We start from the raw sequence: 17,141 nt of genomic DNA, 5'->3' as shown, positions 1-17,141 counted from the left end.
TTCAAAGGTGCCGCGCATGGAGCGCATTGCAGTAGTCCAAGCGGGACTACTACTACATCTTTGTTATTTTTTTTATTCATCAAGAAGAAACTTTTCAGTAAACTTTTGAAGTTTCTGGTAAAGCTATTCAAATATTAACTGTCTTGGTCAGGGAATTCTTGGCTATCAGGTGAAACCTCCTTTAAAAATAATCCAGCTCTTTGATTTAGCTAGCAGATTTTTCATGTGACTATTTCTAAATGTGGCATATGGCTTATTATAGCATGATTCAAATAGAGCAGGGTTACAGAAGAAGCAGGTCGCCAACCCTGTTAACCAACATCTTTTCTTCTGGAAAAGGAAAAGCTATTCCCTTGTGTTGACTATATAACACCAGAGTGGCTAACCCACAGCTTGTATCCTCAAGAAATCCCAAGTGATTTCTCGTGACTCCATAATTTGTCAGCAGCAGCAGATTTTTTTTTTCTTTTTCTTTTCCTGAACTCACTTCTTTGTGTGAGATGGTGAGGGCAGCAATGAGGGCGCAGACCTCTTCCTCACCCTGCTCATCAGATTAATCCAGTGAGTCTCAAACCTTTTTCTCTGGGTCAATACATCTCATTCTATTCCCACTATACCTTCCCTCCATACATGTTAAGCACTGTCTCATACTGTGTTAAAGTATAAGAACTAGAACACTGACATGAGTCGCAGTATGTGAATAAGCAAAGTATATCCTGCAAGTGCAGGGAAGGAATACACAATGAAAGAATTTGAATATAATTTGTTTCAGTGGCATTTACATTATATCCCTGATGTCATCACTACTGCCATTACCAACATACGCTACTGCCTCTGGACCACACTCTGGCTCTGTCAGAATAAAAATGCACAATATAGAAAACTCAGGAAGTTATTTTATTACAAATTATACTTTTTGGTGTTCCCAGTTTAAATAGCTGGAGTTTCAGTTTCACCCTTCTCGAACACTCAGAAAGAGAGGCCAAGTCAAATCAACTCAAGGTAATGAATCGCATCAAAATACAAACAGGTTTTTTAAAAAGGTAATACAGTCATTTCAACACTCATATGGCACAGAACTTTAGGGAGTGCAGAAAGAAGTAAACCGCACCATTTAACACAAACCCCAGGATTACTACTTAACTCAACACTGCAATGCTTGATTGGTAGCTAAGCTCCCAAGAAATACTAGTTTTCTCAATTCCCTTAGAGTCATTCAAGTTTTAGGTTATTTTAGTAAACAAAACAGCATGCTAGGTTTTTAGAGACCTGTACTCAAACCAAAACACATGCAATATATACAGATTTACACACAAAGCTGCCACAAACATTGAGCATGGCAAGATCTGTCAGAAGAAGAGGCAAGGCATCTGATCACATCTGATCATCTTCAGAAGGTGATCCGTCTTCAGCAGGATGAGGAGACAAAGGGCGAGCTCTGTGGAAAGGAGAGATTTTTATCATCAAAAAAATCAACCGTACAGTGGTTTATTTATATATTAGATAAGTATATATGGAATTGTTAACTCCTATGGTGATATAATTTTTTCTTTTTATTAAAAACAAGCAATTTAAAGAGTTTTTAAAAACTTATTTTCAAAGTTTCTCATTTCGTATAACATGGAAATATATATATAAACATGATAAGTCTAGGCATGAATAAACAATCAAGATTACCAAGGAGTCACAACCTCAAATTATTTAAGAGATTGTAACATTGATGACAACACTGCAAATGTTTCCTATCAGAACTATTAAAAATCAACACAATAATGTTTTATCTGTTGTCAATGTACCACTACATATTGGAGAAAACAAACATTGTGGAGACAAAGATTTCTGTGCTTTAGATGAGATAGGTAATTCTGCCCAACTGCAAACATTTAAGTTTATACCCCAGGTTATTTTTGAAATAGGCTAGACAGAACAATTCATGGCCTGCATTCTCAGCATCCCAGTACCAAAACATTGTGAATGCAAATAGATGGGGCCATGCAAAGCATTGGAAATTTTATGAACAGTTTCCTGTATCAGTTGCTACATTCTACATCTCCAGCTACCAATACCAATTGCCCCCATCTATTTAGAACAAGTTATTCATGTTTCATGTTTCTCATTTATTAAAATACCATACATCCAAGTCAGCTATATTTAGGAAGCTAGTGCCCTTTAGCAGGGATTAAAGTATTCTAATGCAGGGTGCTCAACCCCTGGAATCTAGATTATAACTGAAGATAACAAATTAGTTTAACAAAATTATTCAACATCCCTCCTTTTGTAATGGAATGGATACTGAGGATCGTGATCATCATGACAATGGACTCAAAGTGACTGCCAAAAGCTTCTTCCCTAGTATGGAATCATTTAAATCAAACCCAGCCCACTTCTGTATAAAAGGCTGCCTTTCTTAAATTCTGCTGGGAAACTATGAATGTGTTTTTAAGAGCAATACATAAAAAGCAACAAAGCAAAAAATTATGTGTTTTTTTATATGTGGAGTAACTTAAAAACCTAAAATTTTGCTCCTGTTCTCCATGATTCCCAACAGCTTTTACCAAATGGTCATGCTGAGGAAAGGAGTTTAATTAGGACAAAGATCTAGTTTAACTGATGGTCCTTCTTGCTATGGATAATAGGGAACCTAAAGCTAAACCTGTTATCTGTGGGTGGAAGCAGAAGTCTCTGCAAGTGAACAAGTTGGGAATGCTTGTTTCAGATGAAAATTGCAAACTTTATATCAGGGCCAGCCTGTCCAGGAGGCAGGCTGAGGCAGCCGCCTCAGGCGGCAGAATCCAAGGGGCGCCGCCATGAGTAGACTCCCCCAGCACCGCCAGAGAAGTGGCTGCAGCAGCTTCCCGCGAGATCATAGGAGAGCGGCACAAAATTGAGCAGAGGCCTTGTATGATCTCACCAGAAGCCACAACCACACAACCTTAATAAGCGAGACTTCAGCAGGGACAAGGGGAGGTGGGTGCTGTGCAAGGCAGCCCCTTCACGTTTCACCCCAGGCAGCCCGTTTCAGCTTGTTCAACAGCTAAATTTGAAATGGGTCCTTCAATCCCCATAGGAATGTTTCACAGCTCAATAGAATACATGGCTTATCACATTGCAATTTCCAGCTGCAGTATTATTTTATTTTTTTGTAGATCTCCTTTCTTACTTTCTTCTGTGCTTTCCTATTCCACTGCATCCCGGCTCCTCAGGGACCTGGTTCTCCTTCTCCAAATGCTTTGGGGACTGTGTGAAGAACTCCCCGATTCCTTTTTGCCATGGCGGTGTTGGCCTCACACACACTGGGTTGCCACCAGCATATTTACTTTCAGCTGCAAAATGTGGTTAAAAATACTTCAGCGCTGATCAATCATAAAGAACTCAACACACCCAAGATCATTAACTGCAAAAGCTTCAATCCAAAAAATGTAATCTGCATAAAAGACAGGAAACCTAGGGCATGAGAAATAAGCTGCCAGGTGGTTTTACCCAACTTCAGTGAAGTCTTAACGAAAGAGCACTGATTAATGTGACTGTTTGCCAGATTCTAACATGTTTGTCAGAAGCAAAACTCAAATGATTTAAACTGCAAAATCCCATAAAAGTTTAGTCACTAAATGCCACAGTTCACAGTACTGCAGTCTGTCTTTTACTCAAGTGCCTTAGGACTACAGCCTAGATCTCAAACCACAATGGATTCCTTGGGTTCAGTGCATACTTGGGTGGATGGTACACATCAGATACAAACTATTCAAGAAGTAACATTCAAAGGGGAAGAAATGCAACTCATCAACTGAACGTTGTATACAGAGCACCAAGGTTTCTCAAGCTACTATGCTTTTGAAACTGCCAAGCTTGTATTATTCTGTATTTGCAGTTGGCATCAATTCATTGTTGCTAATGAACTTACAAAAGGGAACTTTTCGTATGGAAAAATGCAACACTGGAAAATCAGTTACAGAAAGTAGTGCATGAAAATGTTCCACCTCACTTCACTAATTAAAATTATGCAAGGCCAGAGCAGGGAAAACACAAAAGCAGCTTCTTCTGTAGTTGGAGAATTCAAGCACACTGGAGCCTTTAACTTATTGCAGCACTCTTGCATCATGACAACTGGTTCCGGAATTAACTGCCCTGTTTGGTAAACACCAAGTCCTTGTGCAGCAGAGCACTATCCAATCAGAAGTTAACCAAAATTAGGATATCAGCAGCATTACATATTTACCAAAGTGCTGTCTTCCAGACGTGACGAAGGAAGTCGCTGAACAGAGATCAGAGAATCCTTGTTTTTGTTTTTAAAGCAGGTAATCCACAACACATGCCCCAAGCCACATAAAAGGCAGCCAAGACTCAAACCCTGCTGCCCTCACCCCTTTGCTCACCTTTCCGTGAAGTAGGAGAGGAGCCCACATCAACGTTTCCGGAGCCCAGCACTTTCCGTGGAGCCCTGGCAGCCACCACTAGGGTTGTAGGAGAAGAAAAGGGTTAGATATTTTCAGGAACTTCACCCACAAAGAAAGAAGAGATCATGATTCTACTTGATACCAGCACAACAAGCCTTTACCCTAGGGGTCTGGCTGTAGTTAATTCAATGGTTGGAAGGCACATAGCACATGCATGGAGATGTGGACCCCCAACTAACTTTCACAGGAAGGCAAGGTTGAATTGCAGTGCCAACCATACATGCAACTCTATTTTATACATGCATACTAACAACTTCCCCTGAGTTCAACAGGGCCTAATCCCAGAAAAGGGCATGCGGAATCACAGCCCAGCTACAGGGTTTTTTACTTCAAGTAAAACAACTTACACATTTAAACCACAGCACAGCTATAGGTGAACAATAAACCCCATTACCAAGCATTACCCTAGCACAAATGGAAGCCCTACCACAATAACCATCCCTAAATTTAGATATCTACCATAAGAGCCAACCTAGGATAAGAAGCTAAACATGTCCAGAAGTCTCCAGTTCAGGGCTCGCCTCTGTTACTGGCCACAATCACACCATACTGTTATGAGTTGGGGGGGAGGGGAGGCTGAATGCCTGGGCCCTCTTTTAATTTCTGGATCCAGCAGATATTCAATAGTTGGAATAGCAACGCCAGCCAGGTAATGGCCCCCTAAGCACTTAGCTACATTGGCAAAGAAAAAAACACTTTACGTATACAGTATGTGTTCTTTATGCATTCTAACACTGACACCAGATGGCGCTGTGGGGTTCCGTTTTTGCTAACCCGATTTCTAATACAAATTTTGCAAACTGAAATGCATCTTTGATGTGTCTAGATCCAGCCTACGTATGAGAACAAGGGGAGTGGCTCTATGCCAGAGGGCAAATGGGTGGGGCCCCCTCCCTCAACTATCTGTTAGAAAGTCAAAAGGCCTCCTGATTAGGTGTTTTAGCTGTGGGTTGTTGAATGCTGTCTGTTTTAAACTGTTTCCCTGTTGTTATAGTTTTTATTTAAACTATGTACCAAGTACTTGTACATTAACGAATAATAATGTTGTAGAGATTCCTGCAAATTTATTGTGCCATTTCTGTGGCTTTTAACTTACATGAGACTTACTCTATTTATCTGTATCATTTATAATTCCTGTTTATAAAACCCAATAAAAAGTTACTTTAAAAAGAGAGTCCTGTTTTGATCCAAGACTGTGGCTATGGGAGAAAGAAGACCCCTTCAGGGTGCTGATGCTGTGTACCTGGTAAGCTCAGGCTGTATAGAGATCTAAATAAACCATTTATTCTAAAGACACCACAGTGTCTGCTGTGCCTCATTCCAAAAGCAAACACAAACCCTGGAACTCCTGGAATCTCAAACTGCTCAAAGATTGGGGTGGTGTGCAACAGTACATTTAAAGTACTGTAATACCACTGTTAAACAGTCATGGTTCCCCCCAAATAATTCTGGGAGCTGTAGTTTGTCAAGGATGCTGAGAGTTATAGCTTTCAGAGGGGAATAAAGGGATACTAACAATTCCCAGCCTTCAATGTAAAGAGGGATTGGTTAAGCCAATTTGAGAATTGTACTTCTGTGAGTGGAATAGAGGTCTTCTAACAATTCTCAGCACCCTTGAACTACAGCTCCCAGAATTCTTTGAGGTGCACCATGACTGCTTAAAGTGGTATCCTGGTGCTTTCAATGTTTGATGTGAATGTGGCCGTTATTTCACTAGCTGACCTTAGGATAGGTTGCTACAGAGGTCCCAATAAGACATTTATAGTGCAGATATTTGCCCTAAGCCTCCAACACCAACTGATTTAAAAAAAAAACAGTTTAATGGATCTCACAATGCTCCAGATTGTATCTAAATGAGGTGTCCAGAGCACTACAAGAAATTTAAAGCAGAAGCTCATAGCACACCTGCAATGCAATAAGATCATGTCCGCTGACATAGGAAGGAACATGCAGAAGACACTTGGCCAAAGGCAACGGCCCTTTCGAATCCTATATCCCGCCCTATGGTAGTCCGTCTCAGCATCAACCTTTCCAAGGCCAAGTAGGGGGAAAAAAGAATGCCAACTAATCTTGCGGTGAGGATTGCAAACACAGCTAATGCACAGGAAACACTTGGAACCATAAAACGCTGAAGATTATTCATTTCCTACCATCCCACAACTTGCCATACTCAAATCTCCCCAGGGCTTCAAGGTTAATGCAGGAGTAATGCAAGTCTGGGCTCCACCACCTAGTTCTAGAAAGCTGCAAAGACACCCGCAGTTTTATCTAACGATGCTTTCGAATATTTTCTTGCCACGGCCAGCGCCCCCACGAATGCAGGAGGAAGTGGGCCGGTCCGAATATCCGAGCAGGTTTAAGACAAACTGCTCCAAATATATTCCCAACAACCTTCCACCACCCCTTCCAAATCCCGGTCCAGTAACAAGACTCACTCTCCCCCGTCTACTTAAAAAAAAAACCTAAAAAAAAAGCTCTTTAGAAACTTGGCTAAAGTTTAATGCCCTCCTTCCTCTAAAGATGCTCAGGGCGACACATGGTTCTGCTCTTCCCTCCATTGCATTCTCACAACAACCCTGTAAAGTAGGCTAGCCTGAATGACAGCGTGCAAAAACCACCCAGGCGCAATTTGCACGGCTGAGCAAAAGTTGGACGCCGAATTTCCCTGCGATGAGCACAGTGGTTTGAAACCCAAGTACACTAAAACCTATGCCCTACCTTTCCGGTAGGCTCCGCCGGTCCCGCCGCAGTCCGCCTTGGTCCGCACCATCCTGCAACGGCCTCTCGCAAAAGCAGAATCAGACTGCAAGATGCAGCAGCAACGCCCGCTATAAAATACCCGCGCAGTCTTCTAGCTTCCGAGACTTTCAAGCTGCCAAGTTTTGTCCTTCCCGCGCGCGCGCCCCGCTCCCATTGGCTCTGGCGGAAAACCCGTTTGGCCAATCGCAAGCAAACCCGCGGCTGGCGTTCTGATCAGAGAACGCCGTCGCTTTTAGAACTTTGGTACATGTAACTCCTTTCTCCGAATCGCGGCCTGACCAATCAGAATTGCTGCTCCGCTACGCGTGGGCGTGGCGGGGGGGGGGGCGCGCGCAGCGGGGCATGAATGGGTCTCGCTCGCCATTCATTCTTCAGAAAAGGCGTTCCAAAAGCCTTTGACTCAGAACTTGCCCTGCAAGTTCGATATCTGACCGTTTGGGCATGGATCGAAACGGCGGGTGCCTTGTCCCACTGGTGGTGTGAAGTGGCTCAGCAGCGGGTGAATTGTTGTGGTCTCACCCACGACTGCTGCTGAAAGCGGGCAGGCACTGAGGTTATTCTGCATACGTTTAAGAACTGTATTCTCCCAGTGCCAGATTTACCTATAAGCTAAAAAAGCTGTAGCTTAGGGCCCCACTCTCTTGGGGACCCAAAAAAAAACCTAAAGGAAAAAAAGTGTACATTTCCAAAATATATATATATATAAAATAAAACCTACATACAGCAACAGTGGTTTTAATATACCTCTTCTTAATTGCATTTCAGTTCAACAATTACTTTGATAAAATACATATTTTGTTACATGCAAATGGCTTTAGATACCTATTAGGTCCATAAATTATCATATAGCATATATTCAACACACACAAAAAAAATTGTTGACAGAGGTCAGCTGGACATTTAAAGGGCCCCATTGCCTTCAGTAGCTTAGAGCCTCATCAGACCTAAATTCGGCCCTGATTTTTACAGTTTATCTTTTGTTTCATTTCACTGGAATTTGACCCCAACGTGTGTATAGAACTTAGAACAACACTTTGTGTATCTACTGGAATGGTCACTAGTCAATGAGAGCTTATGCCATAATAAATTGGGAGGGGGCATTATTGGGTTGTTTTTATTTTGACTGGTTTTATATTCTGATTTTGTTCTGTGAACCGTCCTGAGACCTTCAGGTATAGGGCGGTATATAAATTCAATTTTTAAAAAATAGATTTGTCAGTCTTTTAAGGTATCACAAGACTTGTGCTTTCGTTGCAAGAGACGTAAAGCTCTCACATGCTTGGGAGCAAGTCACGCTAAACTCAGTGAGACTTCTACAACTAGACGCGTAAAGCCTATGCCAAAGGATAAATGGACATAAATCTGATATCAGGAATCACAAGACAGAGAAACCAGTAGGAGAACACTTCAGTCTCCTAGGACATTCTATACAAGATCTCAAAGTAGCTGTCTTATTACAAAAGAATTTCAGAAATAGACTGGAAAGAAGTTGCTGAATTGCAACTTATTACCAAACTTAAAACCATGGGGAGACCTGGTCTGAATAGAGACATTGGATTCTTATCTCATTATACAGGATAATGCTATTTTTAGCCATCTCACCCCTTGCTTTTTCCTGTAAGATCAATTGCAGTCCTTAACAGTCGTCAACAGGTTTACCACACCTATCAGCCAATCACCCATTCCCACCGCCCTTCTGAGTAATACCCCTCCCCGCCCTCTCACTATATATAAGGCTCTGGTGATTTCTGTTTCAGTATATCTGAAGAAGTTTGCAAGTACACGAAAGCTCATACCAATAACAAACTTAGTTGGTCTCTAAGGTGCTACTGGAAGGAATTTTTTGTTTTTTGTTTCAACTATGGCAGACCAACATGGCTACCTACCTGTAACTAAAACTATAAATGAAAGTTAAACATGAATTAAGGCTGTTATAAGCACCTTCCTGATTTCAGCTGTGTGCATCCCTGCTTGTTACCGAATACAAACCTTACAGGTGCTAAATACTTACCATTATCTATCTTGAATGGTTCCATTCAAAACCAAATACAGCTGAGCTAATTAGGTATAAAGCCAATTTAAGCTCACTTTGGCATTCCCATTATTTTGTTAAACTGACTTAATTGGTATTAGAGCACTTTAGTGTCGTTTACCAAAGAGTAATTGTAGTAATCTGCAGCAACAAGATTACAAGAATAACAATTGTATTTAACTTGCTTGTTGTGGAATGAGCTGCCCTTAAGCATCAGAACCACAAAAGTGACCGAAAGAGGAAGAGATAAGCAATCTATAACACACAGAGAGAGAACACATTGGAGATAGAAAGCAAAACAAACTGATTGTCGGAACACTACAATGCACAGTAAAATATGACAATTTATTTCTGTCTTTTTAATTCAAGCCCTGAGAAATAGGGTGCTTTTTATTAATGGCTAAAGTTTTAGTTCAGGGCAGATAAAACAGTTGTTCTCACAACACATTCATCAACATTTTGGATTTCCTAGCTCTTAATGTAGATGCTCATTTAGATGCTCATTTTGAAATATCATTCCAGTTTAAAGTGTAATATGACCTAATGGTTTAAAAGCATTATATTATTATTTTTCTATTTTGTTGTGACTTTTTACAGTAGCTTAAGCCCTCACAAAGCAACATATAAAGCATGAGACACAAGGTACAAGAGAAAAACAGTCACTGCAGAACGCATGTACAGATTAGAGGTACAAATAATATATTATAATTAATAATAATACCTGTATAAGAAGGTGCTCTGGGGGCACAAACTATTCTGGTATAAATTAATGTTACCCATTAATAGGCCTACCCAAATGCCAGAGCTGGAAGCAGCTCCTAAGAAGAGTCCTGCTGGACCAAACCAAAGACCTACCCACTAGTTTATCATCTGCAAAGTCCTCAATCACGACATCAGCACAGTAGCCCTCCCCCTCTCATGTTTCCTAGCAATTGGTATTCAGGGGTAATACACTGGTTTTGGGGCCACCATTACGAAAGCCCCATCTCCTGCACATGGCAATCAATCAGAACTTAACAGCATGCACTAAAAAAAGGACCCGTGAGATACATCTTCATGTGCTGTCACGATGATACAGATTAATATGTTGGTTCCTGCATGCAGTGGCGTAGCGTGGGTTGTCAGCACCCGGGGCAAGGCAAGTAATTTGCACCCCCTAACCCGTGGATTTGCGCCCCCTAACCCTAGCCCCCAGATGTTGCGCCCGGTGCGGCCGGCCCCCCACGCTACGCCACTGCCTGCATGGACAAAGGGATTCCCTTCTTAGACCATAACAGATCTACAGTACTTCATCGTTATGTAACACTGCCCAATTTTCATTTGGTTGACCTGGTGCACCACCTAAAGTTACTCTCCAGCTTTAATTGGACTGCAGTTGAGAAATCAGCCTGAGTTGCAACGTTCATTCAATCATTCAGTCTCTCTTCCATGTTCTGTCCTGTGTGTGCATATTAAATGCACACCTGGCACAGGGTGTGCTAGAGAGGGATGTTAGTACTGTTTGTGTGTGTATGGAATCTAGGATGAACTTCCGCAAAGCTCACTTCATAGCCTTGGACAAGTTGCTAACTCTCAGCTAACTCTCACATTATTATTCAGGATAAGGAAGATAAGAAGAGCTCTACTAGATTAGACCAAATGCTGTCTGTACCAGCATGTTGTTTCCTACAGTGACCACTTCAGGCTTTGGACCTACCCTTCCCTAGACAAGAATCAAACCATTTTGGAAAGAAGCACTGTGCTGCTACAGTTCAAAGTTGGTAGGCAGTATAGTTGAGTGGGTTGACTACTGAACTGGTTAAACATTTGGCATGTGGAATATATTGCCCGGGTGGCTATCTATCCACATTGCCTACCTTACCAGGTTGCTATGAGTTAAATACAGGAAGAGAATCACCACTATTCTCCTAGTGTAGAGCTTTCAAAGCATTTTAGTGTGTTGGCTGCAGTTGACAGGTGTGTCATATGAACACTCCCCGCACTCTTCCCAGGGCTGGAAAGAGGTTAATTTAACCTCTGGCAGTTTGCTAGTAAAACTGAATTATTGTGTTGCAAAATGATGCATGTCTTAAAAGTGTGTCACCACCATGAAAAGTTTGGAAAGCTCTATCCTAGTGAATTTCCTAAGGAGTTTTCAGAGCGGGGTGGTTTTCAGACTGTAGTGATATGCTTGTAGGGGGTAGAACCAGGGGTGGAGGAAGGGGGTGCGGTCCGCCCTGGATGTCTCCACTGAGGGGGGTGACAAAATCTCGGGCAGCACTCACTGCGGGGCCTGCAGCGCGCTCTAGCCACGTGTCTCTCCTGGGAGAGACACAGTGGCTTGGGCCCGCACAGGTTCCAGGCTGCCCAAACGGTCTGCCTGCTGCCTCCCCCCCAGCTGTAGGGTGGCTGAGTGGGAGGAGGCAGGCAGACTCCGGAGGCCCTGCAGTGTACCCCGCCCCTATGGGCGGCTTGCCCTGCCCCTGGGCGCACCACCCCAGGCGCCCAAGCGCCTTCCTTCGCCGCTGGGTAGAACTAAGACGTACAGTGGTACCTCTGGATGCGTACGGGATCCGTTCCAGAGCCCCGTTCACATCCTGAAGCGAACGTAACATGCGACTGCAAGACTGCGGGTCACGTTTTGCCGCTTCCGTGTATGCGCGTGACGTCATTTTGAGTGTCTGTGCATGTGCGAGCGGCGAAACCTGAAAGTAACGTGCTCCGTTACTTCCGTGTCGCCACGGAGCGCAACCTGAATATATTCATCCCGAAGCTACTTCAACACGAGGTATGACTATACTGAAAATGTGGTCATGGTAAACTTGCTTCCCATTCATCTAAAATGACTTTGGAGTTGAAATTTGCTTGCTACATTTAGCATATGAATACAGTAGTAACATTAAATGTTGCTTACTTAAGATGTATACATTTGTTCCAAATTTATTTCCGCTCCTGTTTCAATAGCCCATTCTATACAGAAAACTTACAGTCATATCTCAATGTGTGACATGCACAAAAGAAAATTGATATGAATTGACAAAAAAAAGGATAAAATAATGCTTTTGTCTTTTTGAACTTTACACACTAGCACGTAACAATAATATTGCTTTATAGACTGGGCTGATTAGAACCAGGCCAGAAAGCACTTCAGAGCAGTGAATCACGAAACAAGCAGTTACTCTTTGTATATGTAACAGAGGAGGTATACAGCCATTTTAACCAAGTGGCACAGGCAATGCTTTGAAATATATGAAGGGAAGGAAACCACAGGAGGCCTCCTTTTTCCCCTGCTAGTGTTGCTGCTGGTTTCAAGGCCAGCTCAGCCCACAGATCACTGTCTCCTTTGTGTATGTGAAAAAAAGAAAGGCAGTTGGAACATCACACGACACAGTGCACCATTTCCCCCCCTCCTTGCAGAATATGGAAACTGCTTGAGCAGAACTCTGAGCCTTTGGAACTGCACCAGGGTAAGAACTTGTGGGAATGGCATCTCCTTCTGTGGGATTTTTATCCCAATTTTCTGCTTCCATTTCTTCATTATCTATACATATGATTGCCTGTTCTTTTCACTATGTATTTATCTTATTCTTCCCCCTGACACATTTCTTTGTCTCTCATTTCCTTTCCTGCACCCACTTGCCATATTTGAACTTACTTCTAACTTGTCCAGAAGACAAATTTACACATTCCCACTTTTACATATCTACCCCTTCCCAGAAGCATTGTGGCCCTGAGTATTTTGCCCTGGGCTCCAGATCGCCTCCCGCTACACTTCCTTTAAAAACTTTTAAAAACAATGTTTTCACATTGCTGACAAGGCTGATAGACATGCTGCAAAGCACAGTGCCGATGAGACCCCAGCCAGCCACCATCTTAATCTGCTCAGAGATCTACATTTGTGTCTATACTGTATATACAGATAAGCAGGTGCACATTTTATGCAGAATTTATGTCATGGCCTTAGATCTTTTAAGTAGCTAGGCAACAACTCTGTCTGCTAGCAGGAAGGACCATAGCTCAGTGGTAGAGTATCTGAGGTCCTAGGTTTAATCCTTAGCACCTCCAAATAATAATAATAATAATAATAATCCTTAGCACCTCCAAGTAGGGCTGGGAATGTCCCATGCTGCCCATCAGTGTAGACAGTGGTGAACTAAATGGTCTGACTTAGTATAAGGAAGCTTGTTATATCCCCCTCCCTCACTTGTCCTTTTTTTCAACCTTCCCTCCTGGATCCCAGTTATGAGAGGGCATAAACAAGATCATGATGGGCGTCTTCACGTGAACCTGTTTTGAATAACTATAAAGCCTGGGTTTTGGACTCACAATTCCTAACAAATCTGAATTCTACTCACACAACGCATTGGCAGGAAGCAATAAAATGATCTAAACGTTATAAATGACTAACATAAAATATATTCTTATAACGTTACATGTATGTTGATAAGAGTCTGAATTGGCAATGACTAAGCACTGCAAAGAGATTTTAGGATCAATGACATTCTCAGTTCGGGGGGGGGCAATGAAAATGTAAAATGTCATGCTATTATTAGAAATGGGACTGACAATAAAAATGTCATCTGCAATCCTGGCTTAACAATGAGGATTTTAAATAAATTTGGAAAACTGGGCAAAATTTTAGACACTCCACCTCAGAAGGGGTACTGTAAGCCTGGAAAAAGACTTCCCAAATGACAAATGGTTCACAGCATATTCTCTTAAAGGAAAGGCTAAACTGGGGCTTTTTAGGCACACACTCTTTAAAAAAAATATTCACTACAACCCTGTGAGGTAGGTTTAGGATGAGATGGGATTACTGGCTCAAGATCACCCACTCAGTTTGCTTCCTGGCTTAGAGAAAATGAAAATCCACCCTTATCTATCACTCTGTCTCCTAGATAAACCACACTTTGCTTATGTTGGGATCAGAGATACAGCTGGGCAATTTTAAACTCTAAGTAATGGTCTTCTAGTGCCCGCCGTCTTTAGGATCTTTTTCCTAAGACGGTCCTGGGACCTGACGGCCACTGACGACTGCTAAGCGGACCCAAAGATATCTTATTCCGGATTAAATCAGAACCGGAACTATCGATCCACAGCCCTAGTTGCGGAGCCGAGATTGTTCGGCGTTGCACCAAGGTGCCGCCGGCTTACGGAGAAGGTGCACCCGCTCTTTCCTTCCCCCAGCACCGAGAGGAACTCGGGCAGAAGCCGGGATGGAGGCCGCGGCTGGGGCGCTCGTGTCGTGGTGTGTGGGGCAGCTGCGTGGCGGCTTCGGGCTGGACGTCGGCGAGGAGCTTGTCCAGTGAGCTGAGGGGAGAGGAGGGGAGGGGGAAAGGGTCGATTCGCCGAGCCGGTTACCCCGCGCGGTGGTTGTGGAGAGAAAGCGCTGCCGGCGTTGTGACAGGGAGAGGCGAGTCGTCCCCTTTTCGCCTGGCAGGCGAGCGACGCTGGGCCCGGTGGGACTCCTGTGCCTTTAGCACAGGCATAGGCAAACTCCGCCCCTCCAGATGTTTGGGACTACAATCCCCATCATCCCTTGCTAACAGGACCAGGGGTCAGGGATGATGGGAATTGTCGTCCTAAACATCTGGAGGGTTGGAGTTTGCCTATGCCTGCTTTAGCAGTTGTATGACAGGCAGAAATGCCAATACAGTCATCCCTTCTGTTACAGACGCTTCAGGTTGCATATTTCCAGGTTACGCCGAAACCCAGAAGTACCGGAACGGGTTACTTCCGGGTTTCAGCGCATGCGCAGAAGCACTAAATTGCGCTTTGCACATGTGCAGAAGCAGCAAATCGCAAGCCGTGTGTGCGCATACGCGGCGCTGCAGGTTGCAAACGTGCCTCTCACACGGATCACGTTTGCAACCCGAGCGTCCACTGTACAGGCACCGGAGTTGACATGTCTGTTATTATTATTATTACAGTGATACCTTGGTTCTCAAACTTAATCCGTTCTGGAAGTCCGTTCCAAAACCAAAGCGTTCCAAAATCAAGGCGCGCTTTCCCATAGAAAGTAATGCAAGACAGATTAATCCGTTCAAGACTTTTAAAAACAACTCCTAAAACAGCAACTTAACATGAATTTTACTATCTAATGAGACCACTGAGCCATAAAATGAAAGCAATAATCAATGTACTGTACTATAAAACAAATAAGACAGCGTTGCAGATGATAAAAATAAAAATTAAATTTTTTTCTTACTGCACTGATGATAGCCATTGCTTGGATGTGGGGGATTTTATCCATTTCCGCAGTCACACAATCAATCAATCAATCAGTAGCTGAACTGGGTTCCACATGGTCACAAAAACAAATTATCCGAAAAAGCCTCAGAAACAGAAACGCAGAATAAATAGCAAAAACAATTCCTAGCAAATCTGAATTCTACCCACACAATGCATTGGCAGGAAGCAAGGAGAATGGCAATAAATTTATGTAATCGTCATTAATCACTATTTTTAAATTTTCATCAAGCAAACAAATAAAACAATTTCCATAAGTTCCCTTGGACTAACCCCCTCCACTTTTGTAGGTCTTTATGTTAACTTTTTCTCCTGCACCTTCTCTGTTAATCCAATTCTATTTAATCTCCAATAAAACCATAGTCCAACTTTTAACTACGAGTGTCATTCCAATCCTACTAATAATTTTAATTGTTTACAATGATTTTTTTAAAGATAAATTGTATATTTCCCCCATTATTGAAATTTTTGGGATTCCTGATTCTTCTGGTCAGCTTTCCTGTTTCTGCGTAGTCCAGTTTAATCTGCCATTCTTCTCTGGAAGAGACTGCCTGCTTTCCATCTCTGGGCTAATAGTGTCCAGGCAGCAGTAGTCACATACATAAAAAGTTTCTTCTGCTCACTTGGAAGTTTGGCACTTACAATTCCTAAAAGAAAATATTCTGTTTTTTTAGAAAATATTATTCTAAGGCCTATTCAAATTTCTGCTTGTCCTGTTCAGTTAAATCTATTTACCGTATTTTTTGCCCTATAAGACGCACTTTTTTCCCTCCAAAAATGAAGGGGAAATGTGTATGCGTCTTATGGGGCGAATGCAGGCTCCTTGGCTTCAGCGATAGCAACGTGAAGCCTGCGCTCCAGAGGCTTCGCGTTGCTTCTGCTGAAGTCAGGAGAGTCTGTTCTTTGAGGCTGGCGGTGGGGGAAAGCAGTGCTTCCCCCATCGCCAGCCCCAGAAGATGGGGGGCAGTGGGAAGGCGCACAACGCCTTCCCACTACTCTCCAACCCGGCTTGGAGGCTGGGGGGGGGGGAAAGCAGCGCTTCCCCCATCGCCAGCCCCAGAGGGTGGGGGGCAGTGGGAAGGCGCGTGACGCCTTCCTGCTACTCTCCAACCCAGCTTGGAGGCTGGCGGTGGGGGGAAGCAGGCTTTTCCTCAAGGAGGGAGAAGGGACTGACTGGTGGAGTCCGTCCCTTCTCCCTCCTGTGGGCTTTTGCGGGAGATGGAGGAATTCCCCCACCTCCCGCAAAAGCAGGCAAAAGGCGTGCGCTCTTTAAAGCGGCTGCGTGGCTTCTGCTGGCTTTTCTAGGACGTGGAGGAATTCCCCCACCTCGTAGAAAAGCCCGTAGGAGCCGCACAGCCTTTAAAGAGCGCTCTGCTCTTGGGGTCTTTTCCCCAAGGAGGGAGAAGGGACTGACTGGCCATTTCAGTCCCTTCTCCCTCCTGGTCGAAAAGCCCGCAGGAGTCGCGCGTGGCTCCTGCGGGCTTTTGTGGGAGGTTGGGGAATTCCGCCACCTCCCGCAAAAGTAGGAAGAAGGTCCTGGAGTAGCGCACAGGCTGCGTGCAGCCTGTCCGCTGCTCCCAGGGCTGCGGGGGGGGGGGGGGAAATCATATTTTTTTCCCTTGATTTCCTCCCCTGAAAACTAGGTGCATCCTATGGTCCGGTGCGTC

General features: G+C 43.5%; 2 protein-coding genes across 2 annotated transcripts in view; one reads left to right on the top strand and one right to left on the bottom strand.

The window, feature by feature from the left end:
• Positions 1-889: 889 nt before the first annotated feature.
• PCLAF (PCNA clamp associated factor) lies at positions 890-7,337 on the bottom strand. Its single transcript, XM_081888832.1, has 4 exons — positions 7,173-7,337; positions 4,374-4,451; positions 3,161-3,323; positions 890-1,438 (listed from the first exon to the last, which is right to left on the bottom strand). The coding sequence occupies exons 1-4, from the start codon at positions 7,222-7,224 to the stop codon at positions 1,375-1,377; spliced, it is 357 nt and encodes a 118-aa protein (XP_081744958.1). The 5' UTR covers positions 7,225-7,337; the 3' UTR covers positions 890-1,374.
• A 7,051-nt stretch (positions 7,338-14,388) lies between these two features.
• The window catches only part of TRIP4 (thyroid hormone receptor interactor 4), a 44,091-nt gene continuing 41,338 nt past the window's right edge, over positions 14,389-17,141 (top strand). The window contains exon 1 of the mRNA XM_081888568.1: positions 14,389-14,530. Coding sequence (XP_081744694.1) covers positions 14,442-14,530 — 89 coding nt within the window. The 5' untranslated portion in view covers positions 14,389-14,441. The remainder of the gene's footprint in view (positions 14,531-17,141) is intronic.

This window comes from Podarcis melisellensis, assembly GCF_964234715.1.
Source record: "Podarcis melisellensis genome assembly, chromosome: 14".
NCBI classification, from domain to species: domain Eukaryota; kingdom Metazoa; phylum Chordata; class Lepidosauria; order Squamata; family Lacertidae; genus Podarcis; species Podarcis melisellensis.
Note: the sequence above shows the minus strand (reverse complement) of the source record. Positions and strands in the feature narration are given on the sequence as shown.

Excerpts from the sequence above, each read along its gene's own strand:
- PCLAF (XM_081888832.1), bottom strand. The coding sequence starts at position 7,224 with ATGGTGCGGACCAAGGCGGACTGCGGCGGGACCGGCGGAGCCTACCGG. Across the intron at positions 4,452-7,172 it reads CGGCGGAGCCTACCGGAAAG|TGGTGGCTGCCAGGGCTCCA; the intron begins GTAGGGCATAGG and ends CTACAACCCTAG. Across the intron at positions 1,439-3,160 it reads ATAGGAAAGCACAGAAGAAA|AGCTCGCCCTTTGTCTCCTC; the intron begins GTAAGAAAGGAG and ends TCCTTTCCACAG.